Source organism: Chiloscyllium plagiosum, unplaced genomic scaffold (assembly GCF_037043375.1).
Source record: "Chiloscyllium plagiosum isolate Xiang-an unplaced genomic scaffold, Cpla_swu_hap1 HiC_scaffold_39, whole genome shotgun sequence".
Lineage (NCBI taxonomy): Eukaryota > Metazoa > Chordata > Chondrichthyes > Orectolobiformes > Hemiscylliidae > Chiloscyllium > Chiloscyllium plagiosum.
Window position 1 is genome coordinate 14,974,875 of NW_028270177.1, and position 24,586 is coordinate 14,999,460.

At 41.7% G+C, this 24,586-nt stretch overlaps 1 protein-coding gene across 2 annotated transcripts in view; it reads left to right on the forward strand.

Annotated features, from left to right (window-relative positions):
- LOC122540954 (NT-3 growth factor receptor-like) overlaps positions 1 to 24,586 on the forward strand; it is a 767,468-nt gene that overhangs the window by 366,758 nt on the left and 376,124 nt on the right. For both annotated transcript variants that reach the window (XM_043677305.2, XM_087981472.1), the window contains exons 4-6: positions 12,532 to 12,600; positions 15,445 to 15,599; positions 24,023 to 24,165. In XM_043677305.2, the coding sequence (XP_043533240.1) occupies positions 12,532 to 12,600; positions 15,445 to 15,599; positions 24,023 to 24,165 (367 nt within the window). The remainder of the gene's footprint in view (positions 1 to 12,531; positions 12,601 to 15,444; positions 15,600 to 24,022; positions 24,166 to 24,586) is intronic.

Below are 24,586 nucleotides of genomic sequence, written 5' to 3' on the forward strand. Positions count from 1 at the left end.
GCCAGTTACATCCCTCCACGGAGAGAGGAGACTTTCACTGCATCTGTCTCAGTTGGACAGAAGCCGAGGTGTTGTCGTTGAAAGGATAGAGGGACTGTACCAGTCATTTACATCACACAGAGAGAGGAGGCAGCTCGCATCCATCTGTCTGAGGAACTGAGCCAGATTGATGAATGGGCAGTCTTGAAAGCCAGTGTCCCGCCTCGATCTGTGTCTGACCTCCGCCTTCATTCCTGTCACCTTGTGTTTGCACAGTCAATCACATTTCACACCTGTCTGGGACTGCAACATCAACTGAAATCATTAAGAACATTTTCAATTAGAAAATTTAGTTAACAGAACCTGGATTCTGTACTGGCACGCTGTTTGGTGCAGGAAATAACAGGCATCAGCACTGACTTTATATCTGAATCTGTTAGGGATGTAAGGGAAACATTAGCAGTGATTGTAGGGATTGCTGAGCTGTATTGTTCAAGGGGAGCTGTGCATTGTGTGTGAGCTCCATTTTGGGAAGTATCAGACAACGCATTGTAGTGATGTAACAGAGAGAGTTCTTGGTTTGGGGCAGAAACAATCCAGAAATCACTTTTGTCTTTCCTTTGTGGCTCAGAACTTTTTGTGAAGGCTGTCTCTTTTTTTTAAAATTGATCATAGACTGTGGTGACTGCCGGGATGTTCAGCTTCAGCCTCCACCAATCTATCTCTGAGTCAACACCATAGCTGCATTGGATTGAGTAGCTAAATTATAGCATACCATAACCTTCTCAAGGACAATGAAATCTGGGCAATAAATGTTGACCTTGTCAGCAGTGCCCATATCTCGTGAACAAAAGAGAATGATAATTAAGGCCAATGCCCAACACAGGATTTGGACATTTAAATATTAATGTGTCTGGGCGAATCAACAAACAGCTGTATATAGGCTGCTCCAACGTGATGAGGGCAGACATTAACTACAAAACAGGTGAACTCTGAGACCAGGGATCACTGTTGTCAAGAGGTTAAGTGAGAGAACATGTGCTTGTATATCCAAGCCCTGATGTCTCCGCAATTATGTTGTAATGGTGCTGTTGTATCTGTAGCTCTCTACTCCCAGCCAGTGTGTCACTGTTAACTGGGATATGTAGTCTACGTGCAATAACGTGGAAGTTGGTTGTGATAAACTCTCACATTTTAACGGGCTTGTTATTTTACTTACTGTGTTAAACATAAGTACATCTCGGTACATCCTGTACATATGTCAAATGCACAAACCCATGGTTGTCAGTTAATCAGTTAGAGTTGATGATGATGATGCTGTGTGGTGAGATGATGAATGGATCTGATTGGGCACTGCGGCTCAAACATGATAGACCTAGAATTGACATTTGGCACCAAGTAAGCAGACTATGGCGGATTGGTGATCCAGTACCTTTTCCAAGTTTCTCTGTATTGAGTTCTATTCCAGATAAACATGTGGGTTAGTGGCACATGCAGGCCACTGAGCCAATCTGATATTCCGGAAGATCATGATTACTCCACAATCCCACCTACCTCCAATAATGTCGCACCACGTTCTCACCAAGAACCCATCAACTGTGCCTTAAGAATGGTCAAAGAATCCGTGTCCACCTGCCTTTTGGGGAAGAATGTTCCAAAAACACTCAACCCTCTGAGAGCAAAGGTTTCTCCTCATCTGTCTTCAATGGGCAAACTCTTCTTTTCAAAGACAGAGCCCTTGTCTTTGATTCTCCCTCAAGAGAAAACATCTTTTCAATATCCATTCTTTGAAGACACCTCAGAATCCTTCTTGTTTCAATCAATTGGTCCATTACTCTTCTAAATCCCGGAAGAGGATTCTGGATTAGAGTGGTGCTGGAAAAGCACAGCAGTTCAGGCAGTTTCCTGCTCCTCAGATGCTGCCTGAACTGCTGTGCTTTTCCGGCATCACTCTAATCCAGAATCTGGTTTCCAGCATCTGCAGTCATTATTTTTACCCCACTAAATCCCAGAAGATACAAACGTAGCCTGTCTTATCTTTCCTCATTAAACAACGCACCTGTTCCAGGTATTTTTCTGGGAAACATTTTCTGATCTGCTTCCAATTCATTTACATTCTTCCTTAAATAAGGAGACCAACACTGAAGGTGATTTTCCCAAATGGGGTCTAACCAATGCCCTGTATAGCTGAAGCATAACCTTCCGACTTTTGTATTCAATCCCCTTGCATTGATCGATAACACTCAAATAACTTTCCAAAATACTTCCTGTACCTGCATTCTGTACTAAGCTCCAGTGATTCATGCACCATGGTGCTCAGACCACCCTTCCCACACACCCTGCATCTCAGAGAGCTGCAATTTCTTATTATTCCTACCACCAAAGTTGACACTTTCACACTTTCCCATATCCTACTTGCCCGATCTTTGCCCACTTAACCCATCTGTACCCACCTTATTTACTCATCACAACTTTTTTTCCTACCAAATTGTGTCATCAGCAAATTTAGCAACCATACCTCTATCCTTTCATCCAAGTCACTTAGATAGATCGTAAAAGGTTGTGCCCTTAGCTCTGATCCATGTAGCACATGACCTGTTATGTCGCCTGCCAATCTGAAAAATAGACAAATTTATGCCTAGTCTGTGGCCTTTGGTAGCTAACAAATTCTGTATCCATGCCAATATGTTATCCATCAACTACATCATGAGCTTTTAATTTATTTTAAATGAGATGCGCTCTATGCCATATATTGGTGTACAGGCTAGAGTCATAGAGTCATAGAGATGTACAGCATGGAAACAGATCCTTCGGTCCAACTTGTCCATGCCGACCAGATATCCCAACCCAATCTAGTCCCATTTGCCAGCACTTGGCCCATATCCCTCTAAACCCTTCCTATTCATATACCCATCCAGATGCCTTTTAAATGTTGCAATTGTACCAGCCTCCATCACTTCCTTTGGCAACTCATCCCATACACGTACCACCCTCTGCATGAAAATGTTGCCCCTTAGCTCCCCTTTATATCTCTACCCTCTCACCCTAAACCAATTCCCTCTAGTTCTGGACTCCCCCAACCTAGAGAAAAGACCTTGTCTATTTATCCTATCCATGCCCCTCATGATTTTATAAACCTCTATAAGGTCACCCCTCAGCCTCCGACGCTCCAGGGAACTTCCCCGCTCTATTTACTTGTTTCCTAAAATTTGACACATAGTCCAAATATGTGATCCCTGAATTCTGACTTACCAATTTCTCCTTAATCAATCTTAGTGGTCCTCTCACTTCATGCCTCAAAACTAATTCAAATTGACTGAATTTGGTCAATTAATGTGGTGCATCTCTAATCGCAAAAAAGTACAAATGTAATTCCCTTATCATCTGGATAGTCTTGACTATAAGGTCCTCAAAGTGGTCTTTAATGTCTGATGCCACCTTTCTAGCATGTGACTCAGGATGGTATGGAGTAGTCCAGGCTAGTAAAAATGTTTTTGTTATTTCAGTTTGGGTTTATTTTACCCGTAAATGACTCCCTACTGGTAGTTCATGCGCCACTCGCAACACCTTCTTTCTGTAACCCACTGGCAATACAACTTGATGAACTTCTGCCAATTTCTCAATTTCCTGAATATGTAATGTTCTCCATTTCCTTAGTAAGACATCATTTCAAAGGTAGTAGCATTCAGGGATACATTCAGATTATTTTTTCCGTGTATGCCCTTTGATACAATTGCTTTAAACTTTCATCTTTCTGCTGTAACTCAGTTCATTTATCTGAGCTAAAGATATCTGCTTTATCATCTATCTGCTCCTGTTTGTGCTAACCATCTGATCGAACAGGGTTTCTGCTAATTCCACTTCAACTTTCTTATCTGTTCTCTTTGATCTCTCATGTTTCAACTGGCTATTTTGTGACCTTGTTACCACACAGTGGGGAAAAATCCCAGGATATGTGTCCTGCAACAGTTCAGTTGGGTTTCCACTGGCTTTTCCACTAGCACTCCTAATGATGAATCAGCTATATGGTTAGCAAGGACACATTGTATTCCTGGAGCTGAGAGTTTGTCCAGTACTCCTACCAAGACCTCTCCATTCTTCACTGATCACTCTAACCTCACTCTACATTATTGAACGCTTCTTGTCTCACCATGAATTCCCATTACTAATACTGGCAATAATCCTTCAGAGGTACATATTTCCTCAACTTTCACCATCAAAGATGTATCTCTTAATATTGTAACCTCTTTACCTACTGCTCCTGGAATAAAATTTACCTTCGTAGGTATATGGTTTAAGAATATCTGGCACTTCCTCCTTAACCAATCTCTGGCCGGCTTGTACATTTTGATGCAGATTTCTAGCCTCCACAATGCTTTCTGTTAACACTCCAACAAAACTCACTGGTTTATCCTTTTTTCCTACATCTGGCTTCCCATTACTTTTCTTAACCCACCAACACTGTGATTTATTGCAGTGAAAACACCAGAGCTTTTTAACTTCTCTTTCCCCGTCAAGGGTTTCCTTTTTACCCTGTGGTGTTATTCTTATGATCTTCACCGAGATCTACCTTTAGCTTTCCACGTGAGGATTTCTCTTTTCCCCAATTTCTATCCCTCACGGATTGAAATTAATTTTGGAAATCAAACTTTGACTTATGGACCAACTCATAATCATCAGCCACTTCAGCTGCTAACCTGGTTGTTTTAACTCTTTGCTCTTCCACATGCATTTGCACTACTTCAGGAAGTGAATTTTTGAACGCCTCCAAAATGATCATCTCTCTAAGAGCTTCATAGATTTGCTCTATTTTAAATGCCCTTATCCACCTATCAAAATTATTTTGTTTGATCCTTTCAAACTCAATGTAGGTTTGACCAGGGTCCCTCTTTAGATTCCTGAAACATTGCCTTCTTGCACAAGCTCATATACACTTAAAATGGCTTTCTTCACCTCCTCATGTATCCAGATACCTCCTCTGATAATGATGCGAATACCTCACTAACTCAACCTACAGGTGTTGTTTCGATCAACAAAACCCACATGGTCACTGGCACTGCATTTGTTTAGCCACCTTTTCAAATGAGATGAAAAAGGCTTCCACATCCATCTCATCAAATTGAGGCAATGCTTGAATTATTTGAACAGTTTCTCACCAGGCTTTTGGCTCCCATGAGTTTGCTCATCCTCACTTTGTTGCTTATCGAGCTTACCTTCAGCCTTCATCTGCGTCCCTTTAAGCTGATGTTTCTGTCCAAATGCCAATTTCTGAAGTTCAAACTCCCTCTCTTTCTTCCTTTCCTCTCTCTCATTTTCTCACTTCTCTCTCTTCTTTCTTTCTCTCTATTTTACTTTTTGTTTTGCTAAACCAATAGTTTTTTTTCTATTTCCTCTGCTTTTAATCATAATTCAAACCATTTCATTTCTGTTGCCCTTTCCTTGTCTTTTGTCTCTTTCTGCTTCATTTTCAATTGAATTTTAGCCATCTTTAAAGATTCGGATGGTGTTTCCAGCAAATGTAAATGCTGAGTTATTGCTGGAATTATCTCTCCTTTCCTCACGGAAGGAGGCAGCTCCAACCCCCAGCTTGTCTGCTAATTCCAGCAGCTTGGCTTTAATCCCCTCCTGAAAAACCCCCAAGGTCACTTCTTCCACCCCCAGAAAACTTTTGGTGACTGAAAGAGCCATTGCTATCCCAAGCACAGTTTAAACCAAACGAATTCAACACATGAAACAAAAGACACTACCACTCACTGCCTTTGAGTCAAGCACCCCTAGGCCCAATCCCGCAAAGAGCCCCCAATCTGATATGGGCCAGACATTTCAAGAAAGTAGCCTAAACCCTAACTTTGCTAGTTGTATTCAGCAAGTTTAGATGGATATTCCAGGACTGATGCAGCTGGCCCAACCAATTAGTTTTAAACAAAACAGAATACGTTTGCAAGATTACTGCATGAAACAGAAACAGATGAGAACAGAGTACCGAGTAACTTAACCTCTCAGAAAACCCAACAGATTGTTCCCAACTTAGTGATGCTTTTCCAAATACTTGCAATAATCTCCATAAACACCCCTTGGCAAAAAAGGCAAAATCAAACCTAGCCTCCAACAGGAGAGAGGTCAGAGAGAGAGAGAGATAGGGTCAGCATGGACCTGCTTCTTTGGGTCCAGCAGGTTCACAACTGGCTGCTTGCTAAAACCAAACCAAAAAACCCAAACCAGAGAAAAGCTGAGCTCGGAGAACTGGCCAGTCCCCTTTCATTGTAGGAGTATTTTTGTAAAAAACTGAAAAGCTTCTCCGAATCGATCAACCCCAGACATTTTAGAAACTGTGTCTTTATGACCACCTGAGAAAAAACAAGGACAACTTAACCTTGTTAAAGAAGCAGCATCATCATAATATTTTCTATGACCTCTGGCACGTGCTCTTCTGTAATATGAACTGTTGTCAAAACATCAATATTTATTTCCCTGAGTTTTCTAGCCTCTGTGGTATATGCTTCACTCTAGAGGTTTCGGTGCATATTTAACAACTCTTTTCTTCTAGCGAAATCTCTTTTACCTAATCTTATATTGATGACCCCTCAACCTAGGACACTAAAAATAGCCAGTTTTCATCCACTGTGTTCCATCCCTTCAGAATTTTAACGCCTTTATGAATGACATTGGAACCCAACAAATGCAGGTCCAGTTTTCTCAAGTCTGTCTGCATTTGCCTTTCGTCATACCGATTAGTGCTTTGTGAATCTGTATGTTAAATTCTCGCTATTACTTGAGCATTCATCCTCTAAAGTGTGTTCAAATCTGGTTGTACTGAAGGTTTATATAGATTCACCATTGCGTCTGAACTTTTATATTCTGTCGTTTGCCACAAACCAGTATTCCATTAGCTTTTATTTATGTCCTTTCTCTACTTAAGTGCATTAAGCATTTTAAATATCTTGTGAATCTGAACCACAAATCATTCTGCTTTTCCATATCATACACGCTTCAATCGTTTCACATGTATTTATGACTTTTCTCTTAACCAAAGTGTACTATTTCACACATTTGGACAGTGAATTCCATCTGCCACTTTAGGCACCTTATTATTATCCTCTAGCAGCTTTTGTTGATCCCCTTAAATGATTTAGTATACCTCCTACTTCAGTATCAGCTGCATGCTTCAGACATCGAACAGAAGGAAGGAACCCATTGAGACATTGCTGCCCTCACTCCAGCCACTCTCAGATTGCCCTACATTCTACTGTATATATCCTTCTTTCTGGCCACTTCTTAACTCAATATGAGCTCTTCCCACATTCTGGACCCATTCATTTTTTCAGAGACATTGTGTGGCACCTTTTCAAAAGTTTTCTGAGCATCCATGTGAATGTCTACGGAATGTCCCCACCCCAATCTACTTTAATTGTCAGTCTTCAGACAACCTGAATAGGCTTCTAATTAATTCTTTTCATTGAGATGATTTAGTGAGTTCAACTTTAATTGAGGATTCCATACTTTGCACTTTTTCAAATATTAAACTATTGACCTCTAATTACTTGAACCTGCTTCACCTTAATTAAAAGTGGCCATTCACCAGTTCTCCAGGACAATTCCATTTTCAACAAGGGCCTGAAAAATAATGTGATATATTTCTTTGCACATTTTTCTCAATATATCTTGGCTGTATTGTTTCAGAAAAGCGCAGCAGGTCAGGCAGTATCCAAGGAGCAGGAGAAGGAGGGCTCATGTCTGAAATGTCGATTCTCCTGCTCCTTGGATGCTGCCTAACCTGCCATGCTTTTCCAGCAACACATTTTCAGCTCTGATCTCCAACACCTGCAGTCCTCACTTTCTCCTGTATTGTTTCAGAGTCAGGCACATTGTCCTCCATTACCTTAACGACTACTTTCCTTCAGACTTATTAAATACGTACTGACAGCATGCATACACAAGCTGGACTGCAGCAGTTCAAGTTGGGAAATTAGGAATGAACAAAACATCCTGACCTTGTCAATGACACTCACATCTCATCAACAAATAGGGGGAAAAAAACCTCATTCTGCTTTAAACCACTTTAAGATCTCTTCCCTAATATCTTTACTTTTTGTAAAAATTGAAGCAAAGTACAAGTGAAACATTTCATTTATCTTCTGTTAGCTTACTATCCTCTCCTCTCCAGGGTTCCACCACGCATTTAACAACTCTTCTTACTGATCTCATATTGTTCTATTTATGATGCTGTCCTCGTCCTTCCCCTTGCGTCTCTTATCTTTCAACTCCTTACCTCATTTTCTTGTATTCTCGCTTATATTTATTATTTTTATCTTATCTATGGACCACATATGCCCTTTTCATCAATTTTAGTTGGATTCTAGCATTATTATTTATCCACGTCATGAAGAATAAAGGCATTTTAAGGTACTCATTTCACAACTTTGTAATCTCATTTTTGATAATATCTCAATGTTGATCTATAGTCCTTGTGCCAATTTCTCTTCCCACTTCACTTTAGCTGACTCACTACTGACTTCCTAAAGTCTTCTCACTTCCAGTTTGGTTATCTTGCTATGATTAACTTTAACCCTTTATACTTTAACCTTCTGATCTTCGTTATTGTGCCCACTGTTTCATCCTCGGACAAGCCAAACAAAGACACACATGAGAATTCCTAGAGTTCCAACCGGAACTCTATCAACAAACACATCAAGTTAGACCCCATCTACCACCCCCTGAGAAAAGGAACAGGAAGTGACTTCACCACAGGAAATAACATCACCAACCCAAAGAAACCCAAATATATAAGTAGAAAGCAGGAATTTTCAGCATTGCTTTGCCTGAGACCCACTGAAGATGTTACCTAGTAGGGTAATGAAACATCTGGAAATGAACCTTCCAGCTCAGCAAGCAAACCTACATCCAAAACCTAAACCTGAGCTAAAATCTTATCAAAACTAAAGGGTGGGACAAGATCAAAACAGTATTGATTTGCATGATAATACACTTCTGCCCCTTTGATGGCCAACTTTAAAAAAGGAGAGCCCTTTTTCCATATCCAGAAATGCTCTCACTATGTTTTTTTCCCTATCACCTGTGATATTTTTTCAGCTGTTAACCACCACCAGTAAATTACCCATATTTTCCAATGGATTAATTTATATCTGAGGCCTGTTAAGTGCAATGCAACCTATTAAAGGTGGGGGAGAGGTAGGGAGGGGGTGAGGTGGCTTCAAACAGAGTGGAGTTGCAAGGGGAGATAAAGCACTCAAACTCCCCCAAAACAAACCTTTTTTAGTTTTTCTCTTTTTTATATTCAGAAGCTCTTACACACAACTCAATGTTTCTTTTAATCCCCCATCACGAAATTACCATGACTTTTCTTTGATTTTGGCTATTAACCACCATCAGTAAATCACCTGTGTAGCCAATTAGATAATTACACGCAAGGCCTGTTAAGGGCAAAGCCATCCATTATAAGTGAGGGCGAGGGAGAGGGAGAGAAATTAAATTAAATTGGAGTTGGGAGGGGGAAATAAAGCCCTCTATCCTATAAAAACAGCCTTTAACTAAATGCTCCAATGAGCATCAGCTAATTTTTTAAAAAATCATCTTTGATACGCATCCTGGTTCATTCTTAACAGTGGCAGTGTTCCATTCACTGGTCATGATTCAAGTCGCAACAGTTCCAGACTTGTGTAATAACATCTCTAAATAGGTTGATTAGAAAAATAGGTTAAATTAAAGCAAACACTTCAATCGAGAGCCCTCTTGTGAGGCAGTAGTAGTGTCTCTACTCCTGGACCAGGAAGCCTCGGTTCAAGTCCCACCTGCTGCAGGGGTGTGCAATAACATCCCTGAACAGGTTGATTAGAAAAATAGATCTTTTAAAAAAATGCATCCTGGTTCATCCTTCCATAAAACAAATTCAGCTTCATTTTTAGAAGTGGTAGTGTCCTCACTTCTGAGCCAGGAGGCCTAGATTCAAGTTCCACCTGGTCAAGAGTGCTGTTATAACACATCTGAACAGGTCGATGCAAAATATCTGTCCTGGTTCATTTTAGGAGGGCTCATGTGGTGCAGGGGTCGTGCCCCTATCCCTGGACCAGGAGGACGGGTCCAAGCCCTGTCTACTCCAGAGGAGTGCAATAACATCGCTGAGCTGGTTGATTAGAAAACATTCAAGATTCATTCGTAAAGGGATCATTATTTACTACATTGTCAGAAGCTTCACGGAAGATTCAGGGCTTCCTTTTGACTTCTTTTATGAACTCACATTCATTCTCAAACAATGAACGAATCATTTAAAATCTCAGTTAACAGAGGTTCTGTTATTCTACTAAAGCGGCAATCTATTTTTAATTCTGATGGCATAGCATTCTCTCTTTCAACAAGATTGACAGCTTCCACCTTTCTTCATCATTCTGACTGACCAGAAGATATTATAACCTGCCTAGTTTGTCTAGTTCTATGTGTTTATGGTAGAGGAACTACTCTGTTGATGGAGGAAGTGAGGGACAGACAATAGAGAGGTCTTCAGTTGTACTGTAGATGGGTGGGGCAGTTGTGTGCATTGTTCAGTGGGTTTGCACTAGAGGGCAGTATCTAGCAATGCAGCAGAGAAGAGGCACTGGTTTGAGATTTGCCAGTGGAGGATACTGTTCTGCTGTGAGAGAAAACACAGAGAATTTTAATTCTGTTTGAATGTAAATCCTTGTCAGTGATGATTGAGGCACAGGCATGGATGAATGTCTCCTTGTTTCTGTAGAAACTCAGAGCTGCAATGCAGATGGTAATGGGAACATCAGTCACATGGACAGGAATTGTGACCTGACAATAGAAACAACAGAATGTCTTGAAAGAACCAAGAACGTGTTGCTTCTGAGGAGAGCTGTGCTCAAAGTGCCTCCCTCTATTTGAGCTTCAATTGTTTTCGATCAGTCCCAACGGGATGTCTGTGAAGTGATGATTCCCCAAACACTTCATCATAAAGTGCAGATTCCCTTAAAGCTATCAAGAAAATGACTTCTCGTGTAGATTTGGCAGGGACAATACAAAATCTTGGTGCCCTTGTGGTGCAGTGATAGTGTCCCTACAGGACACCCAGATTCAACTCCCACCTGCTCCAGAGGTGTGTAATAACATTTTTGAAAACTTGATTAGGAAAATATCGACAACAATATCTTGCCTGGAATGGAAAATACTGGAAATATTTGATGGAACTTGGCAGCATTGTAAGAAAAATAGTCATTAGGGAACCTTCAACTTGATTCGATCTATTCTGATGAAGGGCCCAAATTGAAAAGTCATCCACTTGGTCTCTTGGTCAGTTTTGATTGAGCTGCTACCTATTTGGTTTCATTCCCACTGTGGTCGCTGCAGAGTGGAGGTCTTGAGATATATTGGCAGACTGAGCTCTGAATGCAGCTGCTCTGGCACCTCATCACATGCTGTGGAGCCAAAGGGTAGAAGGGGTGGTGGTTGGTAGTCATGTAATAATTACATAAAGGTGGTGACCTTTGCTGTAGAGCTTACTGCGCGCCCATATAAGAGAGCTCCCTACTCCCAATAAATGTTACCTGCTCATGAGCCACTCCCCAAAAAATATAATTGTTAGGTACAGGGAAAAGGGCTTTCTCTCCCTCAAGCCAACTCTGCCCTTCAGTAGGGTCATGGTGAGCAGATTATGGCCTTAATTACATTTTACTGCTTCTGCCCCTGCATCACCCCAACCAATAATCTTCAGGTTTTTTTGTTGTTCCAAAATCTAAGTCAGCACTGGCTCAGCCGCCATGCTCTGAGATGAACAGAACACTTCTGAGAGACAAACAACATGTTCACCCAAACTCAGTCTTAAATAGACGGCCCCTACTTTTTAAACAGCATGCCTAGTATCTCTGTGGAATGCAGATTATCCTTTGTAGCTCAATCATTGGCTGATGGGATAGATTCATCAATCCGCGCTTCACCAAGTTGAGCTACTATTGCTTTAATGTTGGATATTTAATCTCAACAATCAGAGCAGAGTCTTCTTTTTGATTCTCAGTCACTAATTGACACACCTCAATCAGAGGCTGCATTTAAACGTGTCAAGCCTAGTTTATTCCATTGCTCCCAATACTCATTTGGCCTGTGATATAAAAATCAGAATTACCTGGAAGAAAGTGAACACAGAGGTTCAGCATCCTCTGTCACTGGGCAGATTAAGGACAACTTCATTTGGGGGGATAGGGGAGGGCAAGGTGGGGGGGGGAAACAGGACACTACTTCAGATGATGTGTACACTCTCCTAATGAGGTAATTGAGTTGGTTGAATGCAGCAATTCGCATTCACTAGTCTCAGGGTTAATAATGGCATGTGTTTGATCTTCATGTAGCTCTGAATACAGTGCAGTTTCTCCTCTGGACCAGAAAGTCTGGGTTCAAGTCCTACCTCCTCCAAAGATGTGTCCTAACAATCCCTGAACAGGTTGAATTAGACAATATCTGCAGTGCAGTTTCTGACATTAAAGCATCAAGCAAATACCTCTGAAAGTAATTAATAATGCACTTCCTTTCCTCTTGAATTTGCAGCAATCTCTCGGGTAATCATCTCACCAGCCTTTCTTGGCAGCCCTTTCGGACTCTGCGCCTCGCCCAGCTGTAAGTACAATGCCATCAGTATCTTACAATCTCAGTTAAATATTCTGTTTCTCTCCTCCGAAGGCTGATATGCAGTTTTCTAATGAGACATTACCAACTCCAGTGTTTCACATCTCATCACCTCACTCCTACCGACTCTTCCAAAGCAGAGTTTTATACCTGTGTGGTAGCTGAGAGGCTCAGGAGTTCTGGCCTGTGCTGGCCATCACTACTCTTCCAGCATTTCCCTCTTACTTCCTCCAAATCCTGGAATGTGTTGGAGTTTAATTGCAGGGTAAAGGAAACCTCTGATGGTTTAGTTACGTAGCCATCCGTAAGTGTGAGCCCAGTCAGACCATATGTCTTCTACTGGGATGATATGAAGTACTGATTACGTTAACCTTGCTCTCAAGAGTCCCCAGTCATACACCTTCCTATGGGAGTCACTGGAGGCGTAGGCACCTGGCCTGTTTTCAAGCCTAGGCTTATTCAAACCAAGCATGTCATCTCAACTGCTGCCCTCCCTAAAGCAGGCAACTCCACACAGAGAATGGCCAAAATGGGACAGGGTATTGACAGGGTATTGACTCTGACCCACATCAAGTAGGAAATGCATTGTGTCTCCAAATGGTTCCTCCATTGGGGCTTGTGAGAGGTCATTTGTAACCATCCTTTTTAAAGGGTTAAGTACTCCACTAACCAATGACAGTGATGCTACCGAGCCATATGATGGTGGACATTGAAGTTACCCCACCCTGAGTTCATCATGTGCCTCTGTCACCCTCAGTGCTTCCTCCAAGTGTTGTTCAACATGGAGGAATATTGATTCACCTGCTGAAGTTAGGGTGGCCTGTGATAACCAGCAGGTTGTTTTCTTGCCCATGATTGACCTGTTGGGCTACAGAGCCAATGGTGAGAACTCCCAGAGCAACTCCCTTCTAACTGTGTACCATTGTGTTGCCACCTCTGCTGGGACTCTGCTGCTGGTGGGACAGGACATATCCAGGAGTGGTGGTGGTGCTGCCTGGTACATTTTCACTAAGGTATGATTTTGTGAGTATGACCACCTCGGTCTGTTGCTCCCCCAACTTTGACAATAGTTCCCAGAAGTTAGTGAGAAGTAGGTTACAGGATCAGTGTGTACCATTGTCGCTTTTGGTGCCTTGGTTAATACAAGGTGATCCATCTAGTTTCATTCTTTTAATCAGAATTTATAACAGTTATACACAACAGAATGGGCTTCATAGACCATTAGGACAGACCAGGTAAAGATGGCAGCTCTTCCTTTCCGAAAGGGCATCACATTGACTTTTATGAAAAGGAAGTAACTGGCACACCCCTGATATTGTGGCTTCCAATTGTTTAGTTACCCTCTGCTTCCTGTGTCAGCATCTTTACTGTATCACAGTGTCCATTTATTCAATGGGATACAACAGCAGTGCCAGTCTGTGAGCTGGAACCAGTCTGATTCCACTAACTCAGCGTCTCCATTTATCCAGTCCACATTTCCAGGATGGAGGTCATTATATCTGAATGATGGGCAAGTGGCTGCTTATGCTATCACCAAGATCTCCTGGGCCCCTGTCCAATGCAGGGCCTCTTGGTGGCTACTGTTGATCCCATTTGTCTGTGGTACATTGCCCACTCGGCCCAACTCATGGTGATTAATCAAATTGATACATTTTAGACCTCAGTAATCAGTTGGGTAATCAGGCGAAGTTACAATTCCAGTACAGCAAGGTTGATACCTGTGCATTGTATAGGCTCACCAGTCATGCATACAAGAGTTCATAAGAGTCTGCATTTCTATCTATTGTGGGCTTTTTCATTGGTGTTTAGGGGATGGACATGACGACTGACATTTGTTCCATCTCCCTAACTACCCTTGAACTGAGAAGCTTGCAGGCCATTTCAAAGGGCAGTTGAAAGTAACCACTTTGCTGTGGGTCTGGAGTCACATGTAGACCCAACAGGATAAGGACAGCAGATGCCATTCCATAAAGTGCATTCATGAACTAGATGGGTTTTAATGACAAGCATGGGGTGGGACAGCGGCCCAGTGGTCAGCACCGCTGCCTCACAGCGCCAAGGACCCAATTGCACCCTTCGGCGACTGACTGAGTGAAGTTTGCACATTCTCCCTGTGCTTCTGTGGGTTTCATCCAGGTGCTCTGATTTCCTCCCAAAGTCCAAAGGTGTATTGGTTAGGTGGATTGGCCATGATAAATTGCCCCAAGGTATCCAAGGATATGCAGGCTAAGTGGATTATCAATGGGAAATGCAGGGTTACTGGACGTTGATCTGGGTGGGATGCTTGTCAGAGGGTCAGTGTAGACTCGCTAGGCCGAATGGCCTGCTCCCCCACTACAGGAAATCTATGAATCACAGTCTTAAGGCATTATTACTGAGACATGTTTTCAATTGTAAACAAAAAGCAGACATATGAATTGATTGGATTCAAATTGCATTAGTTGCCATTGTGGGATTCAAAGTCATTCAAACAGGATAGAATCAGGGGGCCTCTGCATTATGAGTTCATATGACCTTATAACTGCACCACCGCCTCTCCAGCTCCTATGATGCAGGCTAGTGGAGTGACCAAAATCACAGCCTGACATGAGGTAGACTCAGCTTATATATCCTCCTGTACAAGCCCTCACCACCGAGTCACTCATTTTAGCTGTGCCTGTGGGGAGTCTGACTTTGAGGTTCCATTCCATTGCCCTGAGCCATGATGGAATGAATCAGATTGACAATCAGCTTGTGTTGGGTATGGAAATGATGGGAAATTCTGATCTAACCTTCTTGACTCTCCTTGAAGAATAATTTCTCTAACCGTCTCTAACTCTGTCACTCTTTTCCCAGGATTCTGGTTGGAAACCTATTCAATTGTAGCTGTGAAATCCGCTGGATCCAGCTGTGGCAGGAGGCTGGTGAGGCCCAGTTGGAGCGGCAGCAGCTGTATTGTAAGACTGAAAGCTCCAGCATTCTCCTTTCCCACATGAACATCCCACAGTGCGGTAAGTAACATTCAGAGTCGGCGGGGAAGGTGGATAATGCTTCAAGAAATTTTAACGCAGCGTTAGCTTTTGGGAAATCCCATTTTTGCTCTCTGCATTTTGGGTACAAAGAAACAGGGCAGAGGTGTATGGAGATTGACTCATCGCTCCTTTTACATTGGCCTGGATAGAGGTGGGAATGGCGTATCACAATCTGCCCACTGTGTACGAAGCCCAAGTTAGGAGTGTGATGGTATACTCTTCACTTGTCTGAATGGGTTTAGCTCCACCAAGCTTGACACCATCCAGGTCAATGCAACCTTTCTTGACAGGCACCATTCCCTCCACCACCGATGCTCAGTAGCAGCAATGTGTATACTATCCACAAGATGCACTGCTGAAACTTACTAAAGATACTTAGACAGCATCCACCTTGGGGCAGCACGGTGGTCAGTGGTTAGCACTGCTGCCTCACAGCACCAGAGACCCAGGTTCGATTTCACCCTCTGGCGACTGTCTGTGTGGAGTTTGCACATTCTCCCCATGTCTGTATGGGTTTCCTCTGGGTGCTTCAGTTTCATCCCACAGTGCAACGTTGTGCAGGTCAGGTAGATTGGCTGTGCTAAATTGCCCCATAGTGTCCAGGGATGTGCAAGCTAGGTGGATCATCAATGGGAAATGCAGGGTTACAGGTATAGGGTAGCAGGGTGTGTCTGGGTGGGATGCTGTTTGAAGGTCAGTGTGGACTTGATTGACCAAATGACCTCTTTCCACACTGTAGGGAGTCTATGATCCCAGAACCACTTCCATTTCAAAGGAAAAGGGCAGCAAATACATGACAACACCACCACCTGCACATTCCTCTCCAAGCCACTCACCATCCTGACTTGGAAATATATTGCCATTCTTTGACTGTTGTACATCAATTGTAGGTCTACCTATAGCACATGGGCTGCAGCGGTTCAAGGAGGGAGATCATCACCATCAAGGACAAGAGTCAGACAATAAAATGCTGGTCCAGCCAGCGACACCAACATCTCACAAGTAAATTAAAAAAAGAAAATCAGTGCCCATCATCAAGTAGTTTCATGACATTAAAACACCCCAAACTGCTTCATGGCCTTGCAGTCCTTTCAAAATGTGATCTGCTGCTACATGAGAAATACAGCAACCAATTTGCAAACAGTAAACTCCCATGAACCACAAAGTAGTAATGACCGGCTAGTCTTTTGTTTCAGTGATTGGGCCATGACCATGACAGCAGAAGTAATTTCACTCCTCTTCGTTGTTTAGTTCCATGGCTTTTTTACATTTGGTAGCTCGGAACTCAGCTTAACATCTAAATGGAAAGTGGATACATCGAGCAGTGCAGAAGTTCCTCTGTTTTGCACTGGCGTGTTTGTGCTTAAGTCTCTGGAACAAGACTTGAATCTGCAAGTTCCTGGCTGAGTGCTAAGACTAAGCCACCATTGACATTGTAGCAATTCTCCCTTCTCTATCTTTCTCTCAGAAGAGCAGTTTGGTTCCCACTGTAAGGACTTATAAATAAGCCCTCCTCAATCACCCAACCATCTCCAACTCAGATCTGGAGAACATCCAAGATGATAAGTGGCCTCCTCCTCCAAACAGTGGCTCAGTGGTTAGCACTGCTGCCTCACAGCACCACGGACCTGGGTTCGATTCCAGCCTTGGGCGACTGTCTGTGTGGAGTTTGCACATTCTCCCCATGTCTGCGTGGGCTTCCTCCTGGTGCTCCGGTTTCCTCCCACAATCCAAAGCTGTGCAGGTTAGGTGAATTGGCCATGCTAAATTGCTCATAGTGTTCCAGGATGTGTAGGCTAGGTGCATTAGGCAGGAGTAAATATGGGGGTTGCTCTTCGGAGGGTCGCTGTGGACTTACTGGGCTGAAGGGCCTGTTTCCACACTGTAGGGATTCTAATTCTAACCAAGGAACCATTTCTTTCACTCTGCTCACTTGTTCTTAGCTGCTTTCTGCCCACTATTAAGGGAAAGGCCAATATTTGTTGCTAATCTGTAATTGCCCCCAGGCTGAGTAGCTTATATTTCAGAAGTCAGTTAACAATTCAATATATTATTGTGGATCTGGAGTCGCAAGCAGGCCAGACTAGTTATTGATGACAGATTTCCCTCCTGAAAGGACGTTGGTGAACCAGACAAAGTTATTTACAGCTTTTGTTTTAATTCCAGATTTTGATTAATTGCCCATGAGCCTCTGGATTATTAGTCCAGTGATACTACCGACACATTGTATCGTCTTTAGGTGTAGTGTATTTTGGGTGCCCTACATTTGACTGACACCCACGTACAGCGTGATGAGGAAGAATATCAGAACCTCTGCATTTTTAATTGCCTGAATAGAGCCAAGTCACTGAGAAAGTTGTAGAACATTCAAGAAGCTCCAAGATAAAGGAACAGTTAATGGGCCCATGCTGCTAAAATAACTGACCTAAATTGAAATCCACTCATTTTTCACTCGAGAAAGAATTAAATTATCCACAAATTCAAATTAAGCTCTTTTAAGAAAACAGCACAGGGGACTTTTTTCCCACAGTTTTCAATTTGAATAATTCAAATTAAGTTACTTCAAATTAACAAGTGTATGCAGACAGTATCTGCGCAAATGATTTACATAACTGATCAAAATTCTCCTGCAAGTCTGAAACTGCAGACATCGTCCCCACTGTTCTCTATTTGTGTTTATGTTGTTTGTAGATTAAACAGGTTGACATTACATGTGCATTGACTGTTACTAAGGGTCCAAGTACTGAGCGTATGATATTACACTCAACACCTTCCCTTAGTCTTGCAGGAGAACTGAGGAGCAGGAATAGGCCATGCAGCCCGGGGGCCTTTCTGCCATTCTAGATCATGGTCAATCATCCACCTCAAAGTAACTTTCCTGCACTATCCCTTCATCCTTTGACCTGGTATCTAGAAATCTCTGTCTTGAACATACTCAATGATTAAGCTTCCACACCCTGTGGGGTACAGAAAGTCTGAATGAAGAAGTCTCTCCTAATCTGAATCCTAAATGGCTTGATCTGAGGTGGTATGCCCTGATCTCAGACCTTCAAGACAGGGGAACCATTCATTCTGCACCCACCTTGTCAAGCACCTGTAAGAATTTTGAAAGTTTCAATGAGGTCACCTCTCCTTCCTCTAAGCTTTACAGATCACAATTCTCAGGCAGAAGATACAAAAATTTGAAAATATGGACTAACACATTCAGGGACAGCTTCTTCCTCACTGTTATTGGACTTATGAATGGACCTCTCATATTAGAGTTGATCTCTCACTGCACCTTCTCTGTAGTTCTAACACTATGTTCTGCATTCTGTTCCATTACCTTGTGTAATAGAAGATATGATTTGTCTGGTTAGCACACAAAATATTATTTTTCATTGTATCTCATACATAATAAATCAAATCAAATCAAATATGAAAATGACGAGATGTTATAGGACATTAGAAATAGCAGCAGGAGTAGGCCATCTGACATCATGCCTCCTCCACCATTCAATAAAATCATGGCTGCACTTTTCATTGACTCTGCTCCACTTACCCGCCCACACATCACAACCCTGATTCCCTTTACTGTTCAAAAATCTATCTATCTTTGCCTTAAAAACATTCAACGAGGTTGCCTCCATCGCTTCACTGGGCAGGGAATTCCACAGATTCACAACCCTTTGGGTGAAGAAGTTCCTCCTCAGCTCAGTCCTCAATCTGCTCCCCCTTATTTTGAAGCTATACCTCCTAGTTCTCATTTCACCTATCAGTAGAAACAACCTCCATGATTCTATCTTACCTACTCCCTTCATAATTTTATATTAGTGATATTGATTGAGAGACAGGTATTGGCCAGGACGCCCAGATTTTACTTGCCTGCTTTTTTTAAAAATCATGCTGTACAATCTTTTACCTTTTCCTGACAGTCAAGGCAGTTTCTTGCTTTATTATTTCATTCATTGGAGTGCCACTCTAGACTTTTGCCCTCCAATGCTTGGAAGGGGATAGACACCACAACCACACAATCCGACATGATTGTCCTACCAACCTGAGTCACGGAAATGTAAAGTCTTTCATATGGAGCTATTCAAAGGAACTTAGGAAATGAAACAGGAGTTGACCATCTAGCTCATGCTTCTTCCATCATTCAGTCAGATCATGGCTGGTTTTCTACCTCAACGCTATTTCTCTGCAATATCCCCAAATATCTTATATATCTCAAAATTTATCAGTTTTTCTCTTAAATATCTTGACTCAAACCTGTGTACCCATGGGTGTTAGGCCAGTTCTTTCGATTGCTAGTTCAGTAACATTACCACAGCAACCCCATCTTCTCAACAAATCATCAGTTAACGAAAGTCTAAGTCAGAGATTCAATAGGAACATCGAAAACAGAACTGTGTACATATTTGAGAAAGAAATACTTGTCTGAGGAGATAGTTCTCGGGGAAAGGAATTAATTTATAGCTCTTTTGGGGAAGCTGTAGAAGAACAGGAGCAATGGGCCGAATGGTGTCCTGTGCTGCATGTTGTAAAGAAATAAATGATGTTCTGTAGAAATGAGCTTTGTGGTCTAGGCTAGGTGATAAAATTTTCAATTCAATTTTCAAAGGCTGAGGGGGAACCTGATTGAGGTCCACAAATTATGAGGGGACACAGATTGAATCCATCTGTAAGAATTAACTTTTGCTCTCAGTGGGGGGTTGGATGTCACTTACTAGACAGCACAGATTTAAGGTTAGGGACAGATGGTTTAGAAAGGTTTTATGGAGAATTTGATTTCAGTCAGTCAGTCAAATTTCCTTCCTGAAATTGTACCAGAAGTGGAAAACATCGCAACATTGAAGACATATTTAGATGAACACTTGAAATGCCATACTTTGCAAGGCTTTGGGCTAAATGTTGGGGAATACGATGAGAGGAGTTAGATACTTAACGACTAGTATGGCAACAAAGGTCTGCAAGACCTTTCTCCATGCTGTAAGCTGTGACTCTATCATTCCAAGAGCAGAAGATCAAAGGAATTGATAGTTCAGATAAACATATTTTTGAAAGTAGAACAGGTTGATAAAACTATTCTGAAGCAAAATAGTATATAAATTCTAGGCATTATATTTAAATTAAAAAGCACATTATACTGAAGAAGAGGTAAACATGTGTAATTATGCTTAGACCATTGGCTGAACATTGTATTCAGTTTTGCATGGCTTACTTTTGGAAAGTTGTCAAGGTAATGGAAAGGGTGAAAAATCGATCTATTAAGATGATCTCATGGCTGAGAAGATCTAGTAGAGATATGGAAAATTTAAGGCACCTTGATAAAGTGAGTCAGGAAGAATTGTTTCCACTTATTGTTATTGGAAGGACACAAAATTCACCAAGACAATGACTGGAAAGTCTGGAAGAATTGTTTGTTGTTTATCTCTTAGTTTCTTCTAACTTTGGTGGTTGGGAAACTTCTAAAGCCAATTTGGGGGGGGGGGGGAACTAATAGTGCAGAAAAAATGAGTTAATTAGGAAGAGTCACCATGAATTTATTGTGGAATAAATCTTGTTTAACTAACCTGTTGAAGTTTTTACATGAGCTAATTGAGAGGTTTGGTCAGTGCAATGCTGTTAATGGGTGTTATGGATGAGGTCAGACCACTCAAAGCATTCTTAAGCAGGCAGCCCAGACCATAACTTTGCAATTTGTTTTGGTAAGTGTACAGTGAAAATTACCCAGGGTAAGTTAGCTAGGTTGACTATCAGGTTTTAAAACAGACAAAAATGTATTCACAAAATTACACAATGAAACACAAAGAACAGAAGAAAGAACCCATAGAGAACTCAGTCTATCCAAACTAGACTTAATTATGCTGTTCAAATATACACAACAGTCCCAACAAGCAAATCCCCTTTAAAAACATTAAAAATGGAACATATGCTTACAGTTAGAAGGACAGAAGGAAAGAGAGTTTAGCAACCTGTTTCCACACAGCTGAACTCCTGACTAGTTCTGCACTGAACTACTCAGCTAGAGAGCCGACCACTCCCCTTTCATTATCCATGTCACTTCTAAGACTTGACCACTTTGGCCTGAAGTGTCCTCTGTTTACATATAAATAAAAGGCCTCTCAAAATCCTTTTTCATTTCTGTACCAAAATAGCCACCTCAGAGCCAGGAAAGTTTTATGACCCCTCTGAAAAAATCAAGGACACAGTATCCTTGAGAAAAATAACAGCTTTTTAAAAAAGGGACCAGCTTTGTGACATGTGTTGTACATGAACTTCCAGAAGGCATTCGATACAGATCCATAGAACAGACATGTGAATAATGTTAGAACTCAGGGAATTCAAGGATCTGAAGCAAGATGGATACAAAACTGACCAGAAAAAGTAACAGCTAATGGTTATATTTTTTGGACTAGGGAAAAGTTTTTGATTTGATTTATTTATTATTGTCACATGCGTCTAAACACAGTGAAAAGTTTTGATTTGTGTGCAGTACAGGCAGCTCATAACATACAAAGAGATAAAGATCATTAGGTGACTGAACAGAGCAAAGAATACAAATTACAGCTGCAACAGAGTGAGGAATTCCTCAAGATTCAGCATTGGGACCTTTGCTTTTCATGCTATGTATTAATGATCTGGATTTTAGTGCACAGGGTACAATTTTTTTTAAATTGCCAATGATGTGAATCTTGGAAGCATTGTAAGCTAATTAGAACCTCAGCAGGAGATGGACAATTTGGTGAAGTGGGTGAATAGGTAAGAGATGAAGTTCACTTTGCAGAAATGTGAGGTATAACATTTGGTGGGAAGAACATAGAAATGTTACAAATTAAAGGATATCACATTAAATAAAAATTGTACTGAAGCAAAGTGTTAACCATGTACAATTATTCTTAGATTATTGGTAGCAGAGAGATTTGGGTGCATTTCTACAAAAGGTGACAGAACACAAGTAAATGGAGAAAGCAAATAATAAAATGCATGGCATCTTCGGCTTTCTCAATACGGTGTAAATGCAGACCACACAAGAGCAAGGAGATTATATCAATCTTAAATAAGATACTAAGGTGGTCAGCAGGAAAGTTACATCCGTTTATGGGCAGCAAATTTTCAGAAGGATGTGAAAGCTTTGAAGAGTTTTGTGAAAAAGGCTTCGGAGAATGGTTCTAGGGATGAGAAATTTCAGCAATGAAATTAGATTGGGGAAGCTGGAACTCTTCACCTTAGAAAAGGATAAAAGGAGATTCTGATTTGAAACATTCAAAACGTTGAGAACTTTGGAGAGAGTAAACTGGGAGAAGATGTTCCCACTCACAAACCAACGATGGGGCATGAGTAAAAGAAGGAAAATTGATGTGAGGAAACTGCTTTCCATGCAGCGAGTGGTTAAGAGTTGGAATGCATTGGGTTCTGGAAGAAGGCAGGCAAATAGCAGAGTTTGAGAACCAATGTAGACACCGTGGACTGAGTGGCCTCCATCTGGACTGCAACAATTCTGTAATTCTCATTTTTAGAGAAGAGTCAGGAAAGTGGCATTGAGGTCTAGATCTGATTAGCCATAATCCTCAATGGTGGATCAAGCTCTTGTGACTTACCAAGACTCCTTTTGTATTTAGATTAATTAGGCACAGAATACTCTGGCTCACCACTGTCATCTGCAGGTCAGTTAGGACGAGTAGTAAATGTTGGCCCTGCCTGTGATGCCCACATCCTATGAACAAACAAAGAAAAAGGAACAGTGAGAGAAACAAAATGCAGCATTGCTTTAAATGGAAACAGGCAAGCAGATGAAAAATGAAGAAACAGTCTACGGAAATAGCAAGGACTGGGGCTAATTAAGGGTTCTTTCAAAGAGGTGGTGTGAGTGTGACAGGTCAAATGGCCTCCCTCTGTGCTATAAATTTCTGTCATTAGAGGGCAGGATCTGCCCCTTCTCACACAATGCTGAATGTTCTTTTTGAAGTATTTATTGTACTGCTTCTTCTGCAATGTACTCCTATTCTTTGACCTGTCAGAGATAATGGACTGGTAGGTATCTGCCTTATGTTTGATATATTTCTCAAAGTAGACCCTACATTTGAGATATCAAGTCTTTCCTGATTGGCATTCTGAACTATATGCCAACTAACCAATATATAGTGTTGGTGTTCAGTCCCTTTATTCTGATAATGATCACACCCTGGTGACTCGTAGGTTTTAGTTCAGTGTATTACAAGGGAATGTCAATACTGTATGGCTTCCAGCAGCTTCTGACCTACGCACAAGATTCTGACATGGTTAAAGCAGTTTTTTAAAATATTGTCTCCTGCTTTAATCTTTGTTCCCTGCCCCTTCCACTGCTGTCGAGATAAGTGTGTTGAACCTGGAAGATTCAGATGTGAACCTCATGTCTTTCTTCTCTTCCCTCTACTGTGTAGAATTGCCAGAGATCAGTGTGAGTCACAGTGATTTGTCAGTGAAGGCAGGAGACGATGCGGTGGTGACCTGTAATGGATCAGGCTCTCCACTTCCTGATGTGGACTGGAACGTCACTCACTTACACTCCATTGGCATCCACCAGGTGAGATAAAAGGAAACAAAGTTCATTTATATAGCATATTTCATGGGTATGGGATGTTCCAAAGTGCTGTGAGGCATTTTGAAGCGTAGTGGTTGCAGGAATTATAATGTGCAACAGCCAAACACAATTCATAATTATCGCCAATCTCCCGTAAGCTGGATAATGGCTGGATATTCTGTTATTGAAATGTTGGCTGAAGGTTACAAGGGTAGCCCTCCTGCTCTTCAGAAGTCAATCACAATGCTTCAGGGATTTGTAAGGCAAAGTGAAGGTCTCGAGCATTTTATTCCTCTGAAAACTACTTGCTGCATCATTTGTGCTGACCTGCAGCATTGGTGATAGTGAGGTACTGTAATTTTGTTGAAGTAGAATGGTGTTTGTGATTGCTGATGAGGCCTGTTGTTAACTGAGCCAGCAGTTG